A 19,230-nucleotide genomic window follows, 5' to 3' on the forward strand; every position below is an offset into this window, starting at 1 on the left:
GGCACCGCCCACCCACCCCCCTGCCCCCCGACCCTGCCACAGGAGCCTCTGAGGGAAGATGATGGGCTGGTTGCAGGCATCTGTGTGCCCACCTCTGCCTCATCGGCCGTTGCTGCTTTAATCGGGTTGACGAGCTCCTCCTGCCCTGGGGCCCACCCTCGGCATGTCCTTAGACTTCGGAACCCCACATGTGAGGGCTTCCTGCAGGAGGGGGCCCGGGCATGGGGGTGACCGCACAGAGGCCAGGGCAATGTCTCCCCTGGGGGGCCCAGCGGGCAGGCCTGGGGAGCGGGCGGCTGGGTGACCCCCAGGTGTGGGAACTGGTGCGGGGCTTGGGGTGGGTACAGGGGCAGGGTATGCGCATCCCTGGGGGACGCCCTGCTCATGGCCACCCCCTCGAGGCCTCTGGCCGCATGAGGGGCTGAGACTCTGCCTGGTCCCCGCTGCACCGGCCCCCGGGGCTGCGCCAGTTCTGGGAGGGCCAGGGGGCTGGTGGTAGGTGCACCGTGAGGGGGCAGCGCCTCACGACTCCTCTGGGGCTGTGTCCACAGGTTCCCTCGGAGACATGGAGGCCAAAGAAGAGGCTCAGGCCGCGGACACCAGCCTCCCAGAGCAGGAGGCCACAGCACTGGAGCCCGAGCCCACAAGCCCTTCCAGTCCAGGTGAGTCGGGCGGTGGGCCCCGCAGGCCTGGCCCCGGCCCCCTAGGCTGCCCCCCATCCTTGCAACTTCACATGAGCCAGTGCCCACCGAGGACTCAAGTTTCCACAGTGTGAAATGGGCGTTGTGCTGAGAAGTGCCCGCGGGCCAGTCATGCCCGGCAGGGCCAGGAGAAGGCGTGGAGGGGGTCGGGGATGGGGGTCTGGAAAGCTGAGCCCTTCATGGCGCAGATGGGGAGAGCGAGGCCAGAGGGGGAGGGTCTAGTCCAGGCTGAGTCAGGGTCACGTGGGCTCTGAGTGACCTCCCAGACTCTGAAACAGAGACGCTTGCCTCAGCACATGTGGGCCTCCCTTTACAGATGAGAGAACGAGGCCCCGAGAGGCTGAGTGATTTGCCCAGGGTCACCCCGCCTGTAAACTCCCAAACAGGATCCCACCCTAGGCCTGAGTTCAGGTGGACTCCCCAGCCCTCTGCCGGCTCCCTCCCTCCCCACCCTACCCTGGGCACCTGGACCCTTTCCTTGGGCCCTCCTGGTGGCAGCGTCCTAGGGGTTGGGGATGCGTTTCTAAAGCTGAGGACAGGACTTGGGAGGAGAGATTCCCACACACACCCAGCGGTGGATTAACTGACACCAAGGAGGCTCCTCTGGCCAGGCCCCTGGAAGGGTCTCGAAGCTGGCCCAGCCACGACCTCACATTGCCCCAGAGACCCCCAGGAGGAGAGGCCTCCCTGAGGTGGAAGCCCTGGGGGAGGTCAGCGCCCTCACCCCTGTTTTCCAGAAAAGGGACCTGAGACTGGGGGGTGGTCAGTAGGTTTGGGGGTGGGCTCTGAGTCCTGCTCACCTCACCCCCACCCCCTCTGCCCTGCTGGCCGTGGGTGGAAACCTCACTCCCATCCCCACTCTGTGCCATGAAGCCCCGTGCACAGAGCCAGAGTCACCCCCAGGCCGTAGTGTGATGGGGGAGACAGTCACAGGACTGAGTGGTGTGACCGGGAGTGAAGGCAAGATGGGTGGGGGCAGCCGTGAGCAGACGTGCAGGATGTGTGGAGCCGCCCGAGCAAAGGCCCTGGGGTGGGACGCAAAAGGACAGCAAGACAGCCCGGTAGGGCTGGGACTGAGGGACTGAGATTCCAGACAGAAGGTGGGGGGGCTCCTCAGTGTGGACCCCCACCCCACTAAGGTGCCAGTGTCAGAGTCTCCCCGGCATAACCACAACAGGCCCCATCCTCTGAGACGGCCTGTGTGCCTTTCCCCAGCGCAGCCCGTTGGGGTCCCGGCCCCTGCAGTGAGGCCAGGCCAGCAGGACTCGAGCCCAGGGTCAGGGCTCCCGTCATCCTCAGCTCCCCGGGCAGCGGGCAGAGCAGAGGGGCGCAGGCCTGGGCTCTGACACTCTTGCTCGTGGCTGTCTCTGCCTTCATCATCTCCATCAGTCACTTAGCACTGCAGCCTGCACCCGCCCCGCCCACCCCAGCCTGGCCCCAGCCTGGCCCTTTCTGAGCCTTGCTTTCCACACCTGTAACTGGGCCTGAGCCCCTCAGTGGCCCAGGGCGTGGCGAGGGGCCTCCACCACCACCTCCATCACCATCAGGTGCTGTGAGCTCACGGGGGCCTCGCTCTCCAGAGGGCCAGCGGCTGGTTCCTGGTGGACTTTGCCCCGGGGAGTCGGGTCCCTTATCTGATCTGGGAGCTGGGCTGCATGGAGTGGGGGCAGGCCCGGGGAGGAGCTGGAAAAAACAGTCGGGGTTGCACCTGGCACAGACTGCGGTGATAACGCGCTGATGGGCGTGATAAGGCGGCAGGAGCAATGTCTGCCTGTCGGGCGGGCCCAGCGTGGCTCCCGCGCAGTGGCTGGAGCTCAGATGCCAGCCGCGTTGATTTATAGCCAAAAATAATAGGACTTTTATACCGTGTGATTGATTTATTCGATGTTAATCACAGCCCTTATCGCGGTATTAATAATCTGCCGGGTGCGTGACGTCACCAAGGGGGGGCTTTTATGGGACCTCATTGATTGGGGGCCGCGGTGGTTATCGGTCCAGCAGGGAAGGCAAATATGCCCTTTGGGCTGGAATTGGGTGCGGGGCTTGGCGGAGGGGCCCCCCGCTGCCAGCCGAGGAGACCGGGAGCCGGGCCGCGCGTGTGCCCGCTGGCCAGGGCGTGCCGAGAGGCCATCCACACTCTAATTATTAACAGCAGTGGGGAGGGCGCCTATCACTGCTGCAATTAATGAGGGGCTGAGGGTTTGTTTTTTTAAGAGGCCGGGGGTGCAAAACTGAGATGTCTGATCGCACCCCCACCCAACTTTGAAGAAGCCTGGGTGAGGGGGTCACCGCGGCCACATGCTCACCCACCTGGCTTTAGTATCCCTCACGGCCACGGGCTGGGGTGGGCAGACACCTCGGTGTCCTGAGGCTCCAGGGAACCTACTGCTCTCCTTTCCACAGAGGCTAATCCTCCACCCCCTCCACTGCCGCCGGCCCCCACATCCCCAGGAGGCCCCGAGGAGCCGGAGCATCGGGAGCCAGAGATGATGCCGGAGGAGGAGGCAGCCAGCAGCCCCTGGAGTGGGCCAGGTAAGTGCGCCTGCGGCCGGGCCTGGCAGCGTCACCTCGCAGGGCGGCCCTGGGGCCCAGCCGGGTGGGGTCCTGAGAATCGGCCACCTGACGGCGCGGGGCGGAGCACGGTGGACAGGCCAGGTGCACTGGCCAGGAGGTGGGTGGTGAACTGTTGGGCCCAAGCCTGGCGTCTGTTCCAAAGTCCAGCTGCCTGTGGGTCCACAGGTTCCCTGGAGGGGACACTGAACTGTGCCGACGCTCAGAGCTAAACCGGGGCCCTGCGCAGTGTACGGGCCTCTGAGGGTTCCTTGGAGGCAGGGTGTGGTCTGGCGGGGACAGCGGAGCAGCAGCCGTGAGACGGGAAGGGCATCCGCCGGGCAGGAGCAGCAAGGCCAAGGCAGGGTGGTGGGGGTGTGGATCTGAAGCTGCCCGTCTGCCAGGCCCTTGCCAGCCAGGAAGGGGCTCCGGCCTCAGGGGTTGGGAGGGGAGACAGGAGGCGGCTCCAGCCCCCCAGGTTCCTGGATGAAGGGTGTGTCTTTGAAGCGGTTCTGTGCCTCCCAGCACTGCCCTGCCCCACCCCATTTGTAGCTGGAATTGTGAACTCGGGGCCCACCAGGATCTCCCCGAGGCATGCATTTCCACCGGCTTGAGTCGCAGGCGGGCTGGGGGCTTTGCCTGTTGCTGCGATTCCTAATCGGAGCTGAGGCAGCTCACCAGGCACAGCGTGGCTGGCCGTCAGGGCCCCGAGTGGGGGCCGCTAGGTGAGGAAGGGTGGGCGTGGCCCTGGTGAACACAGGGCCTGGATGGAGGCCGCACTCCCAGGGCAGGCGCGCAGCCACGTAGCATGTATTGAGCACCTGCTGTGTACTGGACATCAACTCTGAGCAGACAGGCTCCTGGGGAACTGACACCAGCACAGCCAGCAGCGTGGGGAGGGAGGTTGCGGGGGACGTATGGCAAGGGCCTCAGCTTGTGGGGGCTGAGAAGACCTCACCCCGGCAGAGAGGACCCCCATGGTCTCCCAGGAGTGTTAGAGATGGTCTCCTGCAGTTCAGCTCGAGTAGCCCTGTGAAACTCATCGTGATCCCGAGGTGCCGATGAGAGAGGGCTGGACTGCTTAGTGATGTCTGCAGGGCGCCAAAGAGATGACGGGCTCGTGTGTCTTCCGGGCTCCCTGCTGGCCCCTTTGCTGTATGTGCGCGTCTGGGGCCCAGAGAGGGCAGGGTTGGCTGCTGGGCACAACCAGGATGGGAGACACGACCACAGACTCAAGACCAGGGCTGAGTCAGTTCACTGAGAGGCCACCCTGGGCCAGACAGGCTGGGGCTCCCACTCTAGCCCAGCGCGGGGAGGAGTGTTAGCACAGCCACCCCGCTGCCATCAGGACTCCTTGGCTGCCCCCACATCACCTTGGTGACCCAGTGACAGGCGGGGAGGGGCCCCAGGAGCCCCAGCCGGCCGTGCCCACAGCATGCCCATTCCACATACAGAGCACCTGGCCAGGGACAGGCCTCAGGCCACACGTCTACGCGGCCCACACCACCGGTTGGGCACAGCTGAGCTGGACCCCCACCTGCGGGGCCAGGCCTCCCCACACACAGGGGACAGAGCTGGGGGGCTGGGGCCCACTCTGCTGCCCCAGTTTCCCCAGGTCTAGGGCGAGGTAACAACAGGGCACCTACAGACTCCAAGTCAGCCCTGCCTTGGCCCCATGGCTCCCACACTCCAGGGACCACCACCAGTCCAGGGATTGGACCCTGAGGCTGCAGTCTGGAGCGTGACCATGGGGACGAAGGGGATGGGCCGTCCTCACACCAGCCCCTGAGGCAGGCGCAGAGCAGCCCTGGGGCCGGTCCACGTCACTGCCTGGAGGCAGCACACCAGACTCCAGCCCGGCTCTGGAGCTCGGGCTGTGCGTATGTGGATGCCGGCCCAGCTGTCCTGTGTCGGCCCCCGCCCACCTCACGGCCTTCTTAGCATCCGCATCCAAGTTCTACGGATGGGAAGGCAGAGGCCCCTGGAGATCAGGGCCTGGCCCCAGGGTGGCTGTGGGGGCCGTGGCTCGGATGGGTGCACCCAGGAGCTTCCTGAGCTATTTGCATCTTCTGGGGGCCACGGGGGGGCTCCCTGTCGGCCCCCGCAGATAGGAATTTCTGTGTAGTGGGCAGCGATGGGCCGATAAGCGGCCGCTGGCCAACCGCCGTGGTGACCGTCCTCTATCAGACCCCAAACAGGCCACACTTATCGCCTGGCCGGGAAGCCAGAGAGGCCTCATGGGCTCTTATCTTGTAGGGGCTGTCCTGCTGGCGATGGGAGGCAGGCCTTGCCGGGGCTGGCTGGATCGGTGTCCCCAGGGGCAGTGCCCAACCCAGGGTCCGGCCAGCCAAGGGGCAGGGGTGTGCAGCCACGCCTCGCCAGGTCCTGGGGCTCTGGTGGCTCCCTGGCCCCTCCCGCACGGTCCCGCTGACCCCCTGCCTGTGCTCGTCTCCCCTCCCCATCTGAGGATCGCTTGACATCCAGTTGTTCCTCCTGCCCCATCCATGTGAGGACTGCCACCCTGGGGACCTGGCTTGTCAGGCCAACCGGAATCACGCGCACCCTGTCCTGCCTGGCTCTGGGGGCCGCTGGCTGGACCCTGAGCCTCGGTCTCCCATGTGAGGCCTAGGGCTTGCACACACCTGGTGTGTCCCTAGCAGGGGGTTGCCCCCACCACCTTGCCTTTCCGGCCACTGTCTTCTGCTAGCCAGGACAGCTCCTGGGTCAGACCCATTCCAGGTGGGGGCCGAGACCGCGAGGTCCCAAGGCAGGTGACTCGACCCAGCGGAAAGGCTGGGCCTCACGCCTCTCTCCAGCCACGCATGGGTCTGGTGCAGCTGCCCTTCCTGCAGGGGTCCAGGCCCTGAGCAAAGACTCCAGGAGACCCCCAGCCCAGGCAGAAGGGAGGCCTTCCAGCCTCTCTTCCCGGGGGGGCCTAGACATGTACCACACACACAGCGAAGTCTGGGCCGCAGGGTGTGTGAGGGGCCTGTCAGCTCCAGCCTCGTTACTGCCCCACACCAGCTCCCTCCTCCCCACGCCGGCTCCCCCCACCCCACCACGACCCCAGAGCTCCAGAAACAGGTGGGGAGGCGCTCTGGATGTCGCTTCACTTCAGACGTCGCGAGCGTCGTCAGCTGCCAGCGGCTACTTCTCAAGTGCAGCTGCTTCAGGCGGGAACCCCGTCCAGCCCTGGCTGTGTTGAGAGGCCGGAACTTGCCTGCCCAGGCCTGGAGCCAGCTTTGCTGAGTGACTGTGGCAGATTGCCTGACCTCTCTGGGCTTGGTTTCCTCATCTTTATGAGCACACAGAGCGGAGCCAGCTCCCCACTTGGTGCTGTCAATCTGCCAGGGCGGCCCGGGCCTCTGGGTCGGGGGAGTCGGGGGAGAAGCCGCTGTGTAAGACCACGGAGCAGGGAGGAGCCCCTGCTGGTAACGGGCACCTTGGCCAGGGGTCCCCGCTGACCCTCAGGAGCCTGGGGTCTGGACTGGGTCCGCAGAGAGGTCACTCCCCTCCTCCGAGCGGCAGGGGCAGCAGCACTGGGGGTGAGGCTGGTGTGGAGGCCATACCAGGTGGGCAGGGGCACCCCCATCCTCATGGAACCCAAACACCACCAGCTTCGTGGACTGTCTTGGAGGGGAGGGTCCTCGCCAGAAAAGTGACCCCGAGGGGCTCACAGGCACAAAGGTGCTGACCTCAGCAGGTCTGCGTGGATGTGGGAGAGGAGAGCGCCAGCCGGAGGCACAGCCCGCGCCAGGACCCCAGGGTGCTGAGCAGGGTGCAGCGGGCAGGGGTCTGGTCCCAAGAGAGGGGGTCCCTTGGGGCTGCCACTGGGAAAGTGAATGAGAGCAGAGCAGGGACCTACCCCTGGCTTTGAGTCTGTGGGGCAACTACAGTCCGCAATGGGGAGGGGGTGTTGGGCAGGGGGCTGCCCTGCCTGGCACTGTTCTCATCTCCCGTTGAGCCACCAGCCCAAGTGAGAGGGTAGAGGAGAGGGGCTGACGGCAGGGACCCGGGGAGCCGGGTGTTTTTATCTTTGAAATGACCTTGTTTGTGCAAGGGGCTGGCTGTTTAGAATTCCGATATGCAGATGGCTGGGAGCTATAATCTGAAATCCCCACCTCGCATCTGTGACGGCCCTGCCCTGCCTTTGCTCCGTGGCCCCAGCGACAGGCTCCCCCTTTGCCTCCCCAGTTAACGTGAAGGAAAAGCAGAGGGTTGGGCACACAGGCAGCCCCCGAGAGGGCTGTGAGCCCTGAGGGTCCCCTTCAACTATGGAGGGTCCTGGCCCTGTCCCCCACCTTGTGGCCTCCATTGCAGTGGTGGTTGGCGTGGCCTCAGCCTCCTGGCCGGGGCATGAGAAACAGAGGGAGCAGTGAGTGGGGGCTGGGCTGGGTTTGGGCCCCTAGGGACCTGAGAGCCTCCTCTGCAGCCAGACCTCGTGGGGGTCCCCTCCCCGCAGGGACTTGCCTGGGGCAGACCACGTGAGCACGTACCATCCAGTTCTCCATGCACCTGTCCAGGAGGCAGCGTGGTCCAGACACCCTTGAGTGCAGGGCTGTCCACCTCAGGGGCAGTGAGTATCTGGGGAGTGAAGGGGTGAACCTAAGGGACCCCAGGGCTCCCCACCAGCTCTGGTGGCTAGTCAAGTGGCCCTGAGGGTGGCCTGCACTCCACAGATGGCCAGGCCCGTGACCTGACAGTGTGGTCAGAGCCCCAGGAGCAGGGTCCCTTCACCTGTAAGTGTATTGGGGCCTGGAACTCTTTCCTGGTGACCTCTGTTTACAAGACAAAATTCAGATGACCAAACATGAGGTGTCACATTCTTGGTTCTCAGCTTCATCCCGGGCCCTTGAGGCCGAGATGGGAAGGCTGGCCATGTCCCCACCACACCGCAGGTCAGCAGAGGGGACAGCCAGGTGGTCAAGCCAGGACAGCACCATAGGTGTGCCCCACCCCCAAGGTGCAGCCTAAAGAATACATTGGAGTGGGCCGAGGGTGTTCAGGTGAGGAGCGGGCACGTACAAACGCCCTGAGGTTTGGACAGCATGGGCGTGGCTAGAACGGGGTTGGGGAGAGACAGGACAGGCCAGGCCACGGATGGGTCAGGGTTTGGGCTCAAGGCCATGGACTGTAGTGAGATGCCTCCACTGCCTTGGCCATAACACGGGGTGGGTGTGAAGCAGGGTGTTTGGCTGGCTGCTGCATGGAAAGTGGGCTAATGGACACCACCTCTGGGAGCAGGGTCGGGTATGGCAGCTGCTGTTTTCCGCTTGGGCCCCGGAGCTGCTCCCTCTCTGTGCAGGGTCCCAGGGGTCTGCCGGAAGCCCGGCATTCTCGCCCAGAAGCGTGCGCAAGGGCATCGGACTGGCCGTCTGGGTGCACTCAGTGGACTAATCTTGCCGCCTGGAGTTTCTCTGCAGACCTCAAGGTTTGTTATCGGGCAGCGGCGGTGGGCAGGCGGCTGAGGCAGGACGGCCCGTCCTGATGGACAGTGGGGAGATGGGCTGATACGGCCTGGCCGCATGGCCCCTCCCACCCGCTCGGCATGTGTGGGTGGGAAAAATCATTTCAGCTATTTTGTGTTATCACTGGGCCTGGCGTTGCGGCCCAATAGGCCCATTTATCTTAGATTAGCGGGCGGGGGGGAGGGGCACAGGAGGGGGCGACGGCGGGCGGTGGGGGTCAGCCTGGGGTCAGCTCCAGAGACCAGAGCCAGGAGCTCCGTCAGGAGCCACCTCCGTTCCACAGCAGATGTCCCCAGAGAGACGTGTTCCCTGAGACCACTCCCAACCCCCGTCCAGAGGGCCCTCCACCCATCCTGACCCCCTTCACAGCTGAGTGGATAAGGACTGGAGCAGCAGGGAGGGGGCGCTCTGAGGAGGGGGTCGTTGGTCTCCGCAGCGACCATCCTTCCCAGATGTTTACCACACACCGCCAGCTGGAAAGGGGAGGTGTGACATGGGCCATTAGGAGCATGGAGTGGGGGTCTGCAGCCCAGGAATGGGCCAGGGAAGGGGGTCGTTTATTCGCTCAGCAAACCCGTGCTTCCTGCGCCTGCTCAGTGCCAGCATCATCCCAGCCCCCCAGGGGGCTGTTATTTTGATCTGGGAGACAGAGACTAAATAATAAAGAAGTAAAGGCGTCACATGTCCAGGGGAGTTGAGGGGGTGAGGCTCTGGAATGAACTGAGGGGCAGTTCTGAGTCGGGCGGCCTGAGCTGCATTTGAGCAAAGACCAGAAAAGTGAGGGGAGCCGGCTGCCATCCGGGGACCCCTGACCGGGACAGTCTCAGAGAGCAGGAGGATCCCGCTCTGAGGTGGTTTCCGTGGAAATGGGGTTCAGGGTCCTGGTCTTTGGCTGGCTGTGACCCTGACGGGCCCCCTTGTGTTCTTCCTTGACCCCCTCTCAAGCCCCCTCCCCAGGGCATCAGTCACCAGGCTAGGGGAGCGGCCTGAACCCCCAGCCAGCGGGGCCCTGTGGGAGAGCCCCAGGGCCAAGGCTGAGCGGGGGCCGTGAGCCCGAGGTCCCTCCTGGCTGGATGCCACGTCGTGTGCAGCCCAGCGGGCACCAGAGGCCCAGGTGCCAGGCTACACACAACACCCCAGGAGGGCCCTGAGCAGAGGGCCTGCGCCCCTGCCACCCTGAGGGGGGCTGAGGCCATGGCCCATCCCCCCCAGACCAGGCTGCTGACCCGTCAGCCCTGAGTAGCCCCTTCCATGGTCAGTGGTCCTTCACCAGCTAGTAGAAGCCGCCCTTTGGCCCAGTTCTGACTTCAACCTCCGCCCCAACAAAGGCCCGGGCCTCGGGTCATTCGGAGGGGGGCCGGACCCGTGAGCGGGGCCGGCAATCCATGGACCACTCTTTAGCAAGACTTGCCCACCATCCCATTGGACTTTCCCTGCCACACAGCCTGTCCACTCACTCCCATTTTCATTCATTGAGCACCTACTGTGTGCCAGTCTTTGTCACGGACCCTGGGGGAGCCCCAGTCCTCCCGGGGCCACAGACTATGCAGAGAGCGGTCAGCAGGGGCCCAGAAGTTAATCAGGGAAGGCGACCGAGAAGGGGCACGTGTGGTGAGGGGTGCGTGCCTCTCTCCCTCGGAGGTCTGCACCGGGAGCTCCATGGACACCGGGGAAGACGGCCCACCCACGTGGCCGGTGCAGGGCCTGGCAGGGAGACCACTCAGGCTGGCCCAGCGGCTTTGTGGTGAATGGACTCTAGGGGCTCTGGTGTGGACACAAGAGACCTGTGAAAAGGCTCACCCCGAAATGTGGCGGCAGGCACCGTGCTCCCATGTTTCAGGCGAGGACACTGAGACCCAGAGAGACGCGGGTTGACTGGGGCTGGGCCCTGTAGTCCCACCTCCCAGCCCAGCCCCACAGGGTTCTCCAGGCCTCTTGGTGGGCAGGTGCGGACCCTGTGCTGGTGGAGATGGAGGGGGCGCGGGGTGCCCTGCGGGGAGTGTGGCCAGGCCCAGATCCCCCTCTCCCAGCTGCGGGTGGGGGCCCAGGCCTGGCCGCTGACCTCACCGCCTTCCGGGAGTGGCTATCTGCGGCTGGGCCGCCTATCTCTGCCGTGAGTGCTAATCGAGCCGGCTTCCTCCTCCGCCCTCCCGCCCGCTTCCTGCCCTGGCTGCCCCCAACCCCGAGGCTGGGCGTCTGAGCATCCGCCTGTCCCGCCAGGGCCTCCAGACATTGGGGGTGCGGGGCCACCGGGTCCTGGCTGGAGCCCCTGGAGAGGGTGGCCCCTCCCGGAAGTGTGCTTCCTCATCCTCCTGGGCCCACCGTGGCCTGGGGCACCGCAGCTCGCCTCCCCCCGCCGCCACCTCCCGTGTAACGCACAGGCCAGCTTCACGGCAGGCGGTCAGGGCCGCACCGCTCCCTGTCGTCAGCACCTTCGCTGGCGAGGGACCTGCACGGCCGCGGTTACTGCCACCAGCACTGGTGACTGTCCAGCTACTCCTGGCTGGGGGGGCCACTGACCACGGGCATCAGGACAGACTGACTTCTCGCTGTGCCCACTCCTACTGGGGTGTGTGGCCTGGCACCTGGGCCACGCGTCTGTGGGACGGGGGACCAGACACTCGGGCCATCTGGAGGAGCCAGGAGGGCTGAGGACAGCGGGCGGGGCGGCAGAGCAGTGCGTGTGACGTGGGGCCCCCTCCAAGCCCACACGGGGGCACCTTGGGGTGACCTGGGGCTCACGGCCCTGGGGGCCAGGGGAGACTGGGGCAGGGCCGCCCTCATGCCCGGCTCTGTCTGTCTCAGGATCTCCCCGCAGCCCAGGGAGCAGGCGACTCTGGCCGGCCCACCTGACAGGTGAGGGAGGCAAGCTGCAGAGGGTCGGCCAGACCAGGAGCGGAGCCACCCACCCGGCCTTCCCGATCTAACAGTGTCCCTGCGCCCCTCCCGTCTGGTGCCAGGCTCCTTATTTATTTATTTATCGTTACTGCTCTGTCTGCGCGCTAACTTTTTATTTCCTCACCGCGTGTTTCCATTACTACGGCAGTGGACGCGACCGATAAGATCGGTGCCTGGAGATGGGACAAAGGGGCTGCCATCGGCTCGAGGGCTGGTCATATCCTGCCCGAAGGGGCTGAGCGGGGCCTGAAATGAACGATGCTATCGGGGCATATTGTGTGTAAGGGGAGGCGTCCTGCTGCCTTGGCCACCCCTCCCCCTCCAGACAGAGCCTCTGTGTCCACCCCTCCCTGACCCCATCCCCACACACGCCCCTCCGCTAGGTGGCCCTGGCATCTAGCCAGCCAGCCTGGGTCCCAGGTCCACTGTTGTCTCCATGGGGCCGGGAGCTGCTGGGTGCAGTGGGTGCCAAGTTGGCCACCGCAGCCCCATGAGTGCTCACACACATCCAGGTGCTCAGGCCAGAGCTGTCCAAGCCCCTCAGGGTGCTCAGATGCCCCTGCCTTGACTCAGCAGTTCAACTTCTAGGAATTTACCCCAGAAAAAATAATCTCAAACGCAGACAGGCGTAGGGTGGTGTGGTAGTGTGGATAGTCATCGCCGCGTGCGGAAGATAGTAAGCCATCAATGTTTTTATTTCTGCTGCTCTGCAAAATGTCCACACGAAAGGAGAGAAACGATTCCCAAAGAAACGGATTGCACACAGGTGCTCTGCTGTGCTGTGTGTGTGCCTACTGCCACCACCGCCTCCCCGGTCCCGGGCCTTTCTGCCTACCCTGCGGGCCCAGGACCCGACAGAGAGGGCAGGAGCCGTCGCCTCGGCAGATGAGAGTGGTGCGGGTCCCGAGGCAGAGAGCCGGTGGAGCCCAGCCGTGGGGTGCAGACACACGTGCTCTGTGGAGAGTCAGCAGGGGTGCCCTGGAGGCTCCTGGGCAGAGGCTTAGAGAAGGGCTCTGTGTCTGGAGCTGGGGCTGGCTGGGGCTGGCTGGGGCTGGCTGGGGCCCGCTGTGTGCAGGAAGCAGAGCCTTCTGTCCTCTAAGCCGCCTCTTCCTTGGCCCCTGCCCCACCCGCCCCCCGTGTGCACATACACACACAGGGGCGAGAAGAACAGACCGCTGGGCAGGAATCGGGGGCTGGGCTTGAACTCAGTCACCACCGCACTGCATGGCCAGATCCCCTCTGACCCTCGGTCTCCACCTCTGTGAACGCAGAGAATCACCACCCCCAGGGCACGTGGTAGCTTGAGGACTGAGTCATCCGTGTCCTGGGAACAGGCGTCTGCAGGTCCGCACGGCTCCTGAGAGGGGCTCACAGTTCCCGGGACCGGCCTCATGCTGGGTCATCCTCAGGGGCCCCGGGCCAGTGCCCCAGAGCCCTGGGACCTTGGATGACACAGCCCTCCCCAGGCTCAGCCTCCTCCGTAGGCGGAGTGGCCCAAGGGTGCTCACACAGGGTCTGCCAGCACTTCTCCCAAGGGATATTCTTACTCCCTAGGGGCCGGCCCTGCGGGGTGGTGTGGTGTGGCAACTTCCTCGATGATGTTGGCCAACCTCAGTGCCCACCACTGCCCTCAGGTCCAGAGTGGGCCCCTGCCAAGCTGGGGTGGTGCCCTGGCAGTGGCAGGGTGGGCACCCTCCCTTTACCCTCCCAACCACCCAGCCTTGGCCTAGAGCCTCAGCTGCCTTCATGCCCACCACTCCTGCCCATTCACAGTAGAGAGACAGCGCCCGAGGGGCAGGTGGGTGGGGCCCCGGGGGCACAGGGGGCAGCGGGGCCAGCCGGGCCGACTGAGAGGTGGTGAGCTGGAAGCCGGCCGGAAAGAAAGGCCCTGGGTGGCGTTGGCCCCTGGAAAACAGGGCCGGGGCCAGGACGCCCAGGCTGATAGGAGCCTGATAAGCTGTTTGCACAGGAGGTATTTTCCTTACCTTATCACAGGTCCTGCTTCCAACCCACCCCTCCAGGACCAGGCAGGGCTAGGGAGAGCCAGGGACCCCCGCCCACCCAGTTTCTCAGGCCACAGGGTCTCTCCCAGGGCCCAGAGCTGCTGAGGCCCTCTGCCCACTCCGCAGGTGGGAAGACTGAGGCCTGGAGACCAGGACAGTTCTTTTTTTTTTTTAAGCTTTTTGGGAAGGCTGGAGAGACCATGCAGCCACCTACTTTGAGGCCGTGGGGCCCCACAGACCGGTGGGCGAGGGGGTCCGTCAGAAATCTGGTGTGAGGCCGGCCCCGCCCTGCACTGCTGGCTCTCCCCAGGCAGTCCCAGTCTGCCATTAGCCGGGGCCAGGGTTCAGCCCGATAGAGATAGGCTGTTGTTCTGTGTCAAAAAATCAATAATCCCAGCGATGTCCCAGCGATAGGAAGAGAAGTTCACAGCACCAGCTGGCGGGGGCGGGGTGGGGGGGCAGGGGCTCAGCGCCTGGGGGCTGGTGTCACCCGCTGGTGGGTGGGGCCAGTCCACAGTGGACTCCAGGCCCAGGGGCCAGCATGTCCTTCTCCTCACCCATCCCACGTGCCAGCTCTTCACAGATGGGAAGCGGGAGCCCCAGAGGTGGCTCTGGGCCTCCATGCATCTGGGGGCTCAGGGCAGGTGCGGGCAGGCATGGGGGTCACGCCTCACCCCCCTGGCCCCACACGACCAGCTGCCCCTTCTCCCAGCCCTGTGGCTCATCAGCAGGGCCTGGGTGCTCAGCCCCAGGTCCACCCCCCTGCCACTGTCCTGCAGACAGATGCCCACAGGGTGGGCTGCACCCAGGCACTCTCAGACACAGCCAGCTGCCAGTGCCCCTGCCCAATGGGTACGTTCTAGGGAGAGACTGAGAGTCACTAAAGTGCACACGTCGGCCCCTTGGCGCTGGAGGCAGCTCAGGGCACAGTGAGCTGGTGGAGGCGCCCCCGCTGCACGCATGAGGGGACTTGGGAACAGAGGCCCCCAGCCAGAGTATCCAGGGTCCTGCCCCCTGAAGGGCCTTCCCTGGCCCAGGCCCTGTGGTGCCTGGCACCACCGGCCCACAACGGACGGGCCTCCATGCCGCCCCACCAGCCCCCTCTGCCGTCGGCTCCGGGAAACCTGCCTGCCTGCCGGCTCCACCCTGCGCTAGGCAGGCCCCATGAGACACAGCCACCTAGGTGGCAGGTGTGGGGGCAGGTGTGCCCCACCCCAAGGGAGGGGCTTGAGAGGGGTCCTCTGGGTCTGAGCTCCAGCCCCGCCCCCACCACCTGCCGCTGTGAGTGCAGGGTCTGTGGGCAGCTTCCTGGGAAGGAGCTTCTGGGCTCGAAGCCCTTTGAAAACCTCTGGCCTGGAATGAGAAGGCCACCTCATTCCACGGAGGCTCAGCCTCTGCCCAGCCTGGAACTCAGGGGTGCTGGCAGAGGGCACCAGGCTGGCAGACAAGTGGGAGACCCCCAAGCGGCAGTGCGCCCCGTGGCACGCAGGGGCCACGGGGGCAGCTCCCAGGAGTCCTCTCATCTGACTTTCCCTGTCAGTGAATTGGGCATCATCTTGGTCACAGCTCCAGCTCCAGAGCTGCGCCCTTGCTAACGTGAACTACACAGAGGAGATCTGGTGGAGCTCAGCCCCTAGAGTGGGTGTAGGATAGGGTGGCATCTGAGGCCAAGGGGCGCACGCAGCACTGGGCTCCAGCAGGTCGTGGTCCCATGGGAACCAGAGCCTGGCTCTGTCTCAGCATCCAGTTACCCCCACGATGCCAGAGACCCTGGTGTATGCCATATAGTTCTTAACTCATTGCAGCCCGTCACCGTTTTCATACGTGCCCCCAGGTCCCAGCCCCTCCAGCTGTTTCTGCTGGTTCTAGGCTCTCCTGCCAGGGTCCAGGTACTCTAAGGGGCTCCCTGGGGGCACCCAGGCTGGAGGCAGAGGGGAAGCCCTCAGCCAGCCCCAAAGAGCCACTGATCCTCCAAGCACTCAAGTGGCTTTGCTCTGAGCCAGTGTCTCCCCGAGCTGTCTTATCTAGAAGGCACGCTTCAGGTTATCCCTTCCGTCTTGGCTATGCCACGGCTGTGGGCCCAGTGTTCCAGGGCTGGGCCTGTGTGCAGGACTGGTGTCAGGATGGCTTCCCACCCCGCAAGCTCCCCTGTGGAACAGAGACAGTGTCGTGCCTAGGGCCCGGGGTGCTCAGCCTCTCCATGTGCTGGCTTTGCTGTGAGCGAGAACATACTGCCTGCGTGGGGTCGCGGGCTGGGGTTAGGGAGATCTGGGCTTTACCCTCCTGTGCTGCTTGCTGGCCCTGTGACCTAAGACCATCCCCTGACCTCTCCAAGACATCTTCTCCTCGCCTTGCAATGAGTGGCAGAAATAGACTCCACCAGTTTTACCCCAAAGCTTAACCATGTCCCTTTGACACTTTGTCTTCGTGAGTCACAGCTGGGAGCCTGAGTCTGTCCAAAAGGTACCATGGTCACTGGTGACAGCAGGGTTAGGATCAAGCTCTGCCCCTTTTAGTTTCCTGATGTGGGATTCAGGTGTGGCCTGATCCAGGCCATCATCTGGTCCTGAGGCCTAGAGGGAGGGAAAGCTTAGAGAAAGCCACCAAGCCTGTCAGTAGCCAGGGTGAGAGTCTTGCTGCCACCCAGCCTGGGGCACCAGCCTGGGTGGGAGAAGCCGCATGGCTCCAGCAGGTATGTGGGCCTCCTGCTGAGCAGCTGGCTGCCCACCGTGCACTTTGACCTCGCTGGCTCACCTGGGCACATCCCACAGTGCTGCTTGTGCCACAGGACCTGGGTCCCCCTCCTGGCCTGTTCCCAGTCCCCTCCTCTGGGCCATGTTGCCGCATCTGTAAACAGGAATCAAAAGCAGGCCAGGAGGTAGGACCTAGGTTGGGAGCATTCCGAGGAGATGATGGGAGTTTGCGGTCCACCAGCCCAGTCTGCCCCTCCAGCCAGATCACAGGAGAGCCACACACGGGCAGGGCCTCGGCACCGGCATGGACACACCCTCCCCTCCCAGCCCAGAGACTCCACGGCCACAATGCAGGAGGGAAGGTGACCAGCCCCGGGTCTTGCGTGTCCAGATGGGCCCCCACAGCCTTGGTGGTGCCCACCCCACCTGGTCAGGCTAACCCCACCGCCTGGCCTACTGTGTGACCTTGAGGGAGGTGCACGCCCCCTCTGGGCCTGCTTGCACATTGGTGTGGGACATGCTGCTCTGGGACCAGGCCCTTGGAGACTTCTAGAACCCGCCAGGGCGGAGCCTGCTCACTCTGGGGTTTTCTTCATCTCCCTCTCACTCCTCTCCCTTTTCTGTGACTTTTATCAAAGGCAAACAGCGTGATCCCTGAGATAGGGCCGCTCCCGACAAAGCCAGGGCCAGCTGGCCCCCGGGAGCCACAGGGCGGGGCCGGGCGGGAGCGATGAGGCCGATTAGATAAGTAGGTTCTGGCAGTGACCCCAGGGTGGGCACCCACACACCGATCCCAGAGCCCACCGTTCAGGGCGGGGACTGCCGGGCGGCTGGCCTTTGTACCCTGGAGGCCACTGGCCATTAGCACAGATGGAGCCCGGCCCCTGGAAGGAGGGGCCAGCCAGCAGGGCGCGGAGCAGGCCTGGGCTCAGACACTCCTGCGGACGTCAGGGCCCTTCGGTTGGAATTGCCAAGCGGCCAGCAGGCCGTGGCTCAGCCGGACCTGGGGGTGGCTGAGCTTGTGGGCTCCGGAGCCAGATGGTCTGGGTTGGAGCCCCGAATCCTCCCTCAAGAAGGAGCTCGTGTCTGGCCAGGTGGCGGCAGCCCTTGCTGAGCAGCCTCAAGCAGGTTGCTTGAGCTCTCTGGGCCACTCCAGCAGGAAGCGCAGCCAGACCAGAGCCTCCTCACTGTTTTGCCTGTTGTTGAAGGAGGCCACCAAAGACTCCAGGTTGTGGGACAGAGCTGGGGGCAGGGCTGAGTCTGAGGACTGCTCTCCACAGCCCTGGCAGGACCAGAGGTGTGGAAACACCCAGGCGCAGGGGAGGGGGCGTGTCAGGCCCACGTGCTGACCGGCACCATCTTTACTCTCGGAGCCACCAGCCCAGCAGGTGACCCGAGGCTCAGCGAGAGCCAGGCAGTGGCTGGACTGGCCTGTTCGTAGGCTCCAGACCCCAGTGCTTCCAGCCGCCACCCCATCTGCTGGGCTCCCACGCCGGGCCTGGGGAGCCATGCCCAGTCCTGCCTCCTTTCTCTGGCCCCTCAGGATGCCATTGAAGTGGTTTGAGACCTAAATAGATGTTTAAATCATGTAAATATGCAAAGGCTGAATTTTCTCATCGGGACTCTCACACATGCTTTAGGAGTGAAATTGAATCCCAGCGTGGCATGTTTGTTCTGGAAATAATGTGTGTGGGGTTGTTTGCCAGAATAAATTAGTCTCTGTCCTGACACTGTGCTGGTAGTGATGGCCCAACCCCCTTGGGGAGGCCCACCCCAGGCCACACAGGACTGCCCCTCCTCCACACCAGGAGGAGCTAGCCCGCGACAGGAGAGCAGGGGCTGCCCACTGGCCCCCAGCAGCCTCTCCCCGCCCTCTCTTCTCTATCGCCTCCTGCTTCCACCCAGAAAAGGGTGTCAGGCCCCTGACTGGGAGTGTGCTAGGGCTCTGGTCAAATCCCACCAGCCAGCTGTGTACCCTGAGCCGGTCTTTTAATCTCTCTGAACCTCATTCTCTCCCCCTGTACGCCTGGGGTGGGGGTTGGGGGTGGACAGCTTCAGCATGGCTGGGAGGAATCCCTGTGATTTATGGCAAGTGTTGGGCTAAGGCTCAATAAACAGAAGCCGGACCCTCCATTAGGACCACGTTAGTTCTCAGGGCAGATGGCATCATTCCCCCACTGTCCAGCTGTGGGGATGGGCCGTGGTAGGTAAGGCAGGGAGGCCTCCGCCAGGACCTTGCTGGAGCTGGAGTCCTAGCTGCCCTGCTTGCTCCAGCTTCTCTGGAGCTGGGAGGAGGAGATGGAGACATGGTCACAGGAGGCTCGCAGGGCAGAGGACACCTCCACCTGGAAGCCCACCCTGATTGGCCCACCAGTGGCGCTGCCACCGCCATCCACGTCTGGGAGGATGTGCCACCCTCAGCTCTGCCCCAGGTACCTGCCTGGGGTTTTGTTAAGTCCAAAGATGGTTCTAGTCCCACCCAGCCAGGCCTCACACTGTGGCTTGAGCATTCCTGGGCCTCCTTGGCTCCACATTTCCTGTGAGTGCGGTTGGGAGCTGACCATCTCCAAGGCCACCCGTGTCTAGATCCTCTGGAGCTTTAGGGGCCGTTTAAAAATAGCTGTGTCTTCCTGTCTGTCACTCACCTGGTCAGCTACCACCCCCAGCCCCTTCTTTGCTCATTTATACTTTAATTCATTCTCAGCTTTGAATGGAGCTCTCACCGAGTACCTAGTCTGCCAGAAGTAGGTGGCCTCACCCACCCTCACCCCAGTTTTTTGGATACAGTTTTATTTCTGGTTGGGAAAGGGTCTCTGATAGGTGCTAACTGGGCTCTAACACCTGCTTGACTTGTGCTTGGGGTTAGGCAGGACCTGGGAGCTGGAAGTAGGTTATCTGAGTGGTTGGATGCTGAACA

At 64.1% G+C, this 19,230-nt stretch overlaps 1 protein-coding gene across 1 annotated transcript in view; it reads left to right on the forward strand.

Annotated features, from left to right (window-relative positions):
* ZFPM1 (zinc finger protein, FOG family member 1) overlaps positions 1-19,230 on the forward strand; it is a 60,633-nt gene that overhangs the window by 23,447 nt on the left and 17,956 nt on the right. Inside the window, exons 2-3 of the mRNA XM_068992780.1 lie at positions 552-662; positions 3,105-3,233. Of these exons, the coding sequence (XP_068848881.1) occupies positions 552-662; positions 3,105-3,233 (240 nt within the window). The remainder of the gene's footprint in view (positions 1-551; positions 663-3,104; positions 3,234-19,230) is intronic.

Source organism: Capricornis sumatraensis, chromosome 20, assembly GCF_032405125.1.
Source record: "Capricornis sumatraensis isolate serow.1 chromosome 20, serow.2, whole genome shotgun sequence".
NCBI lineage: Eukaryota > Metazoa > Chordata > Mammalia > Artiodactyla > Bovidae > Capricornis > Capricornis sumatraensis.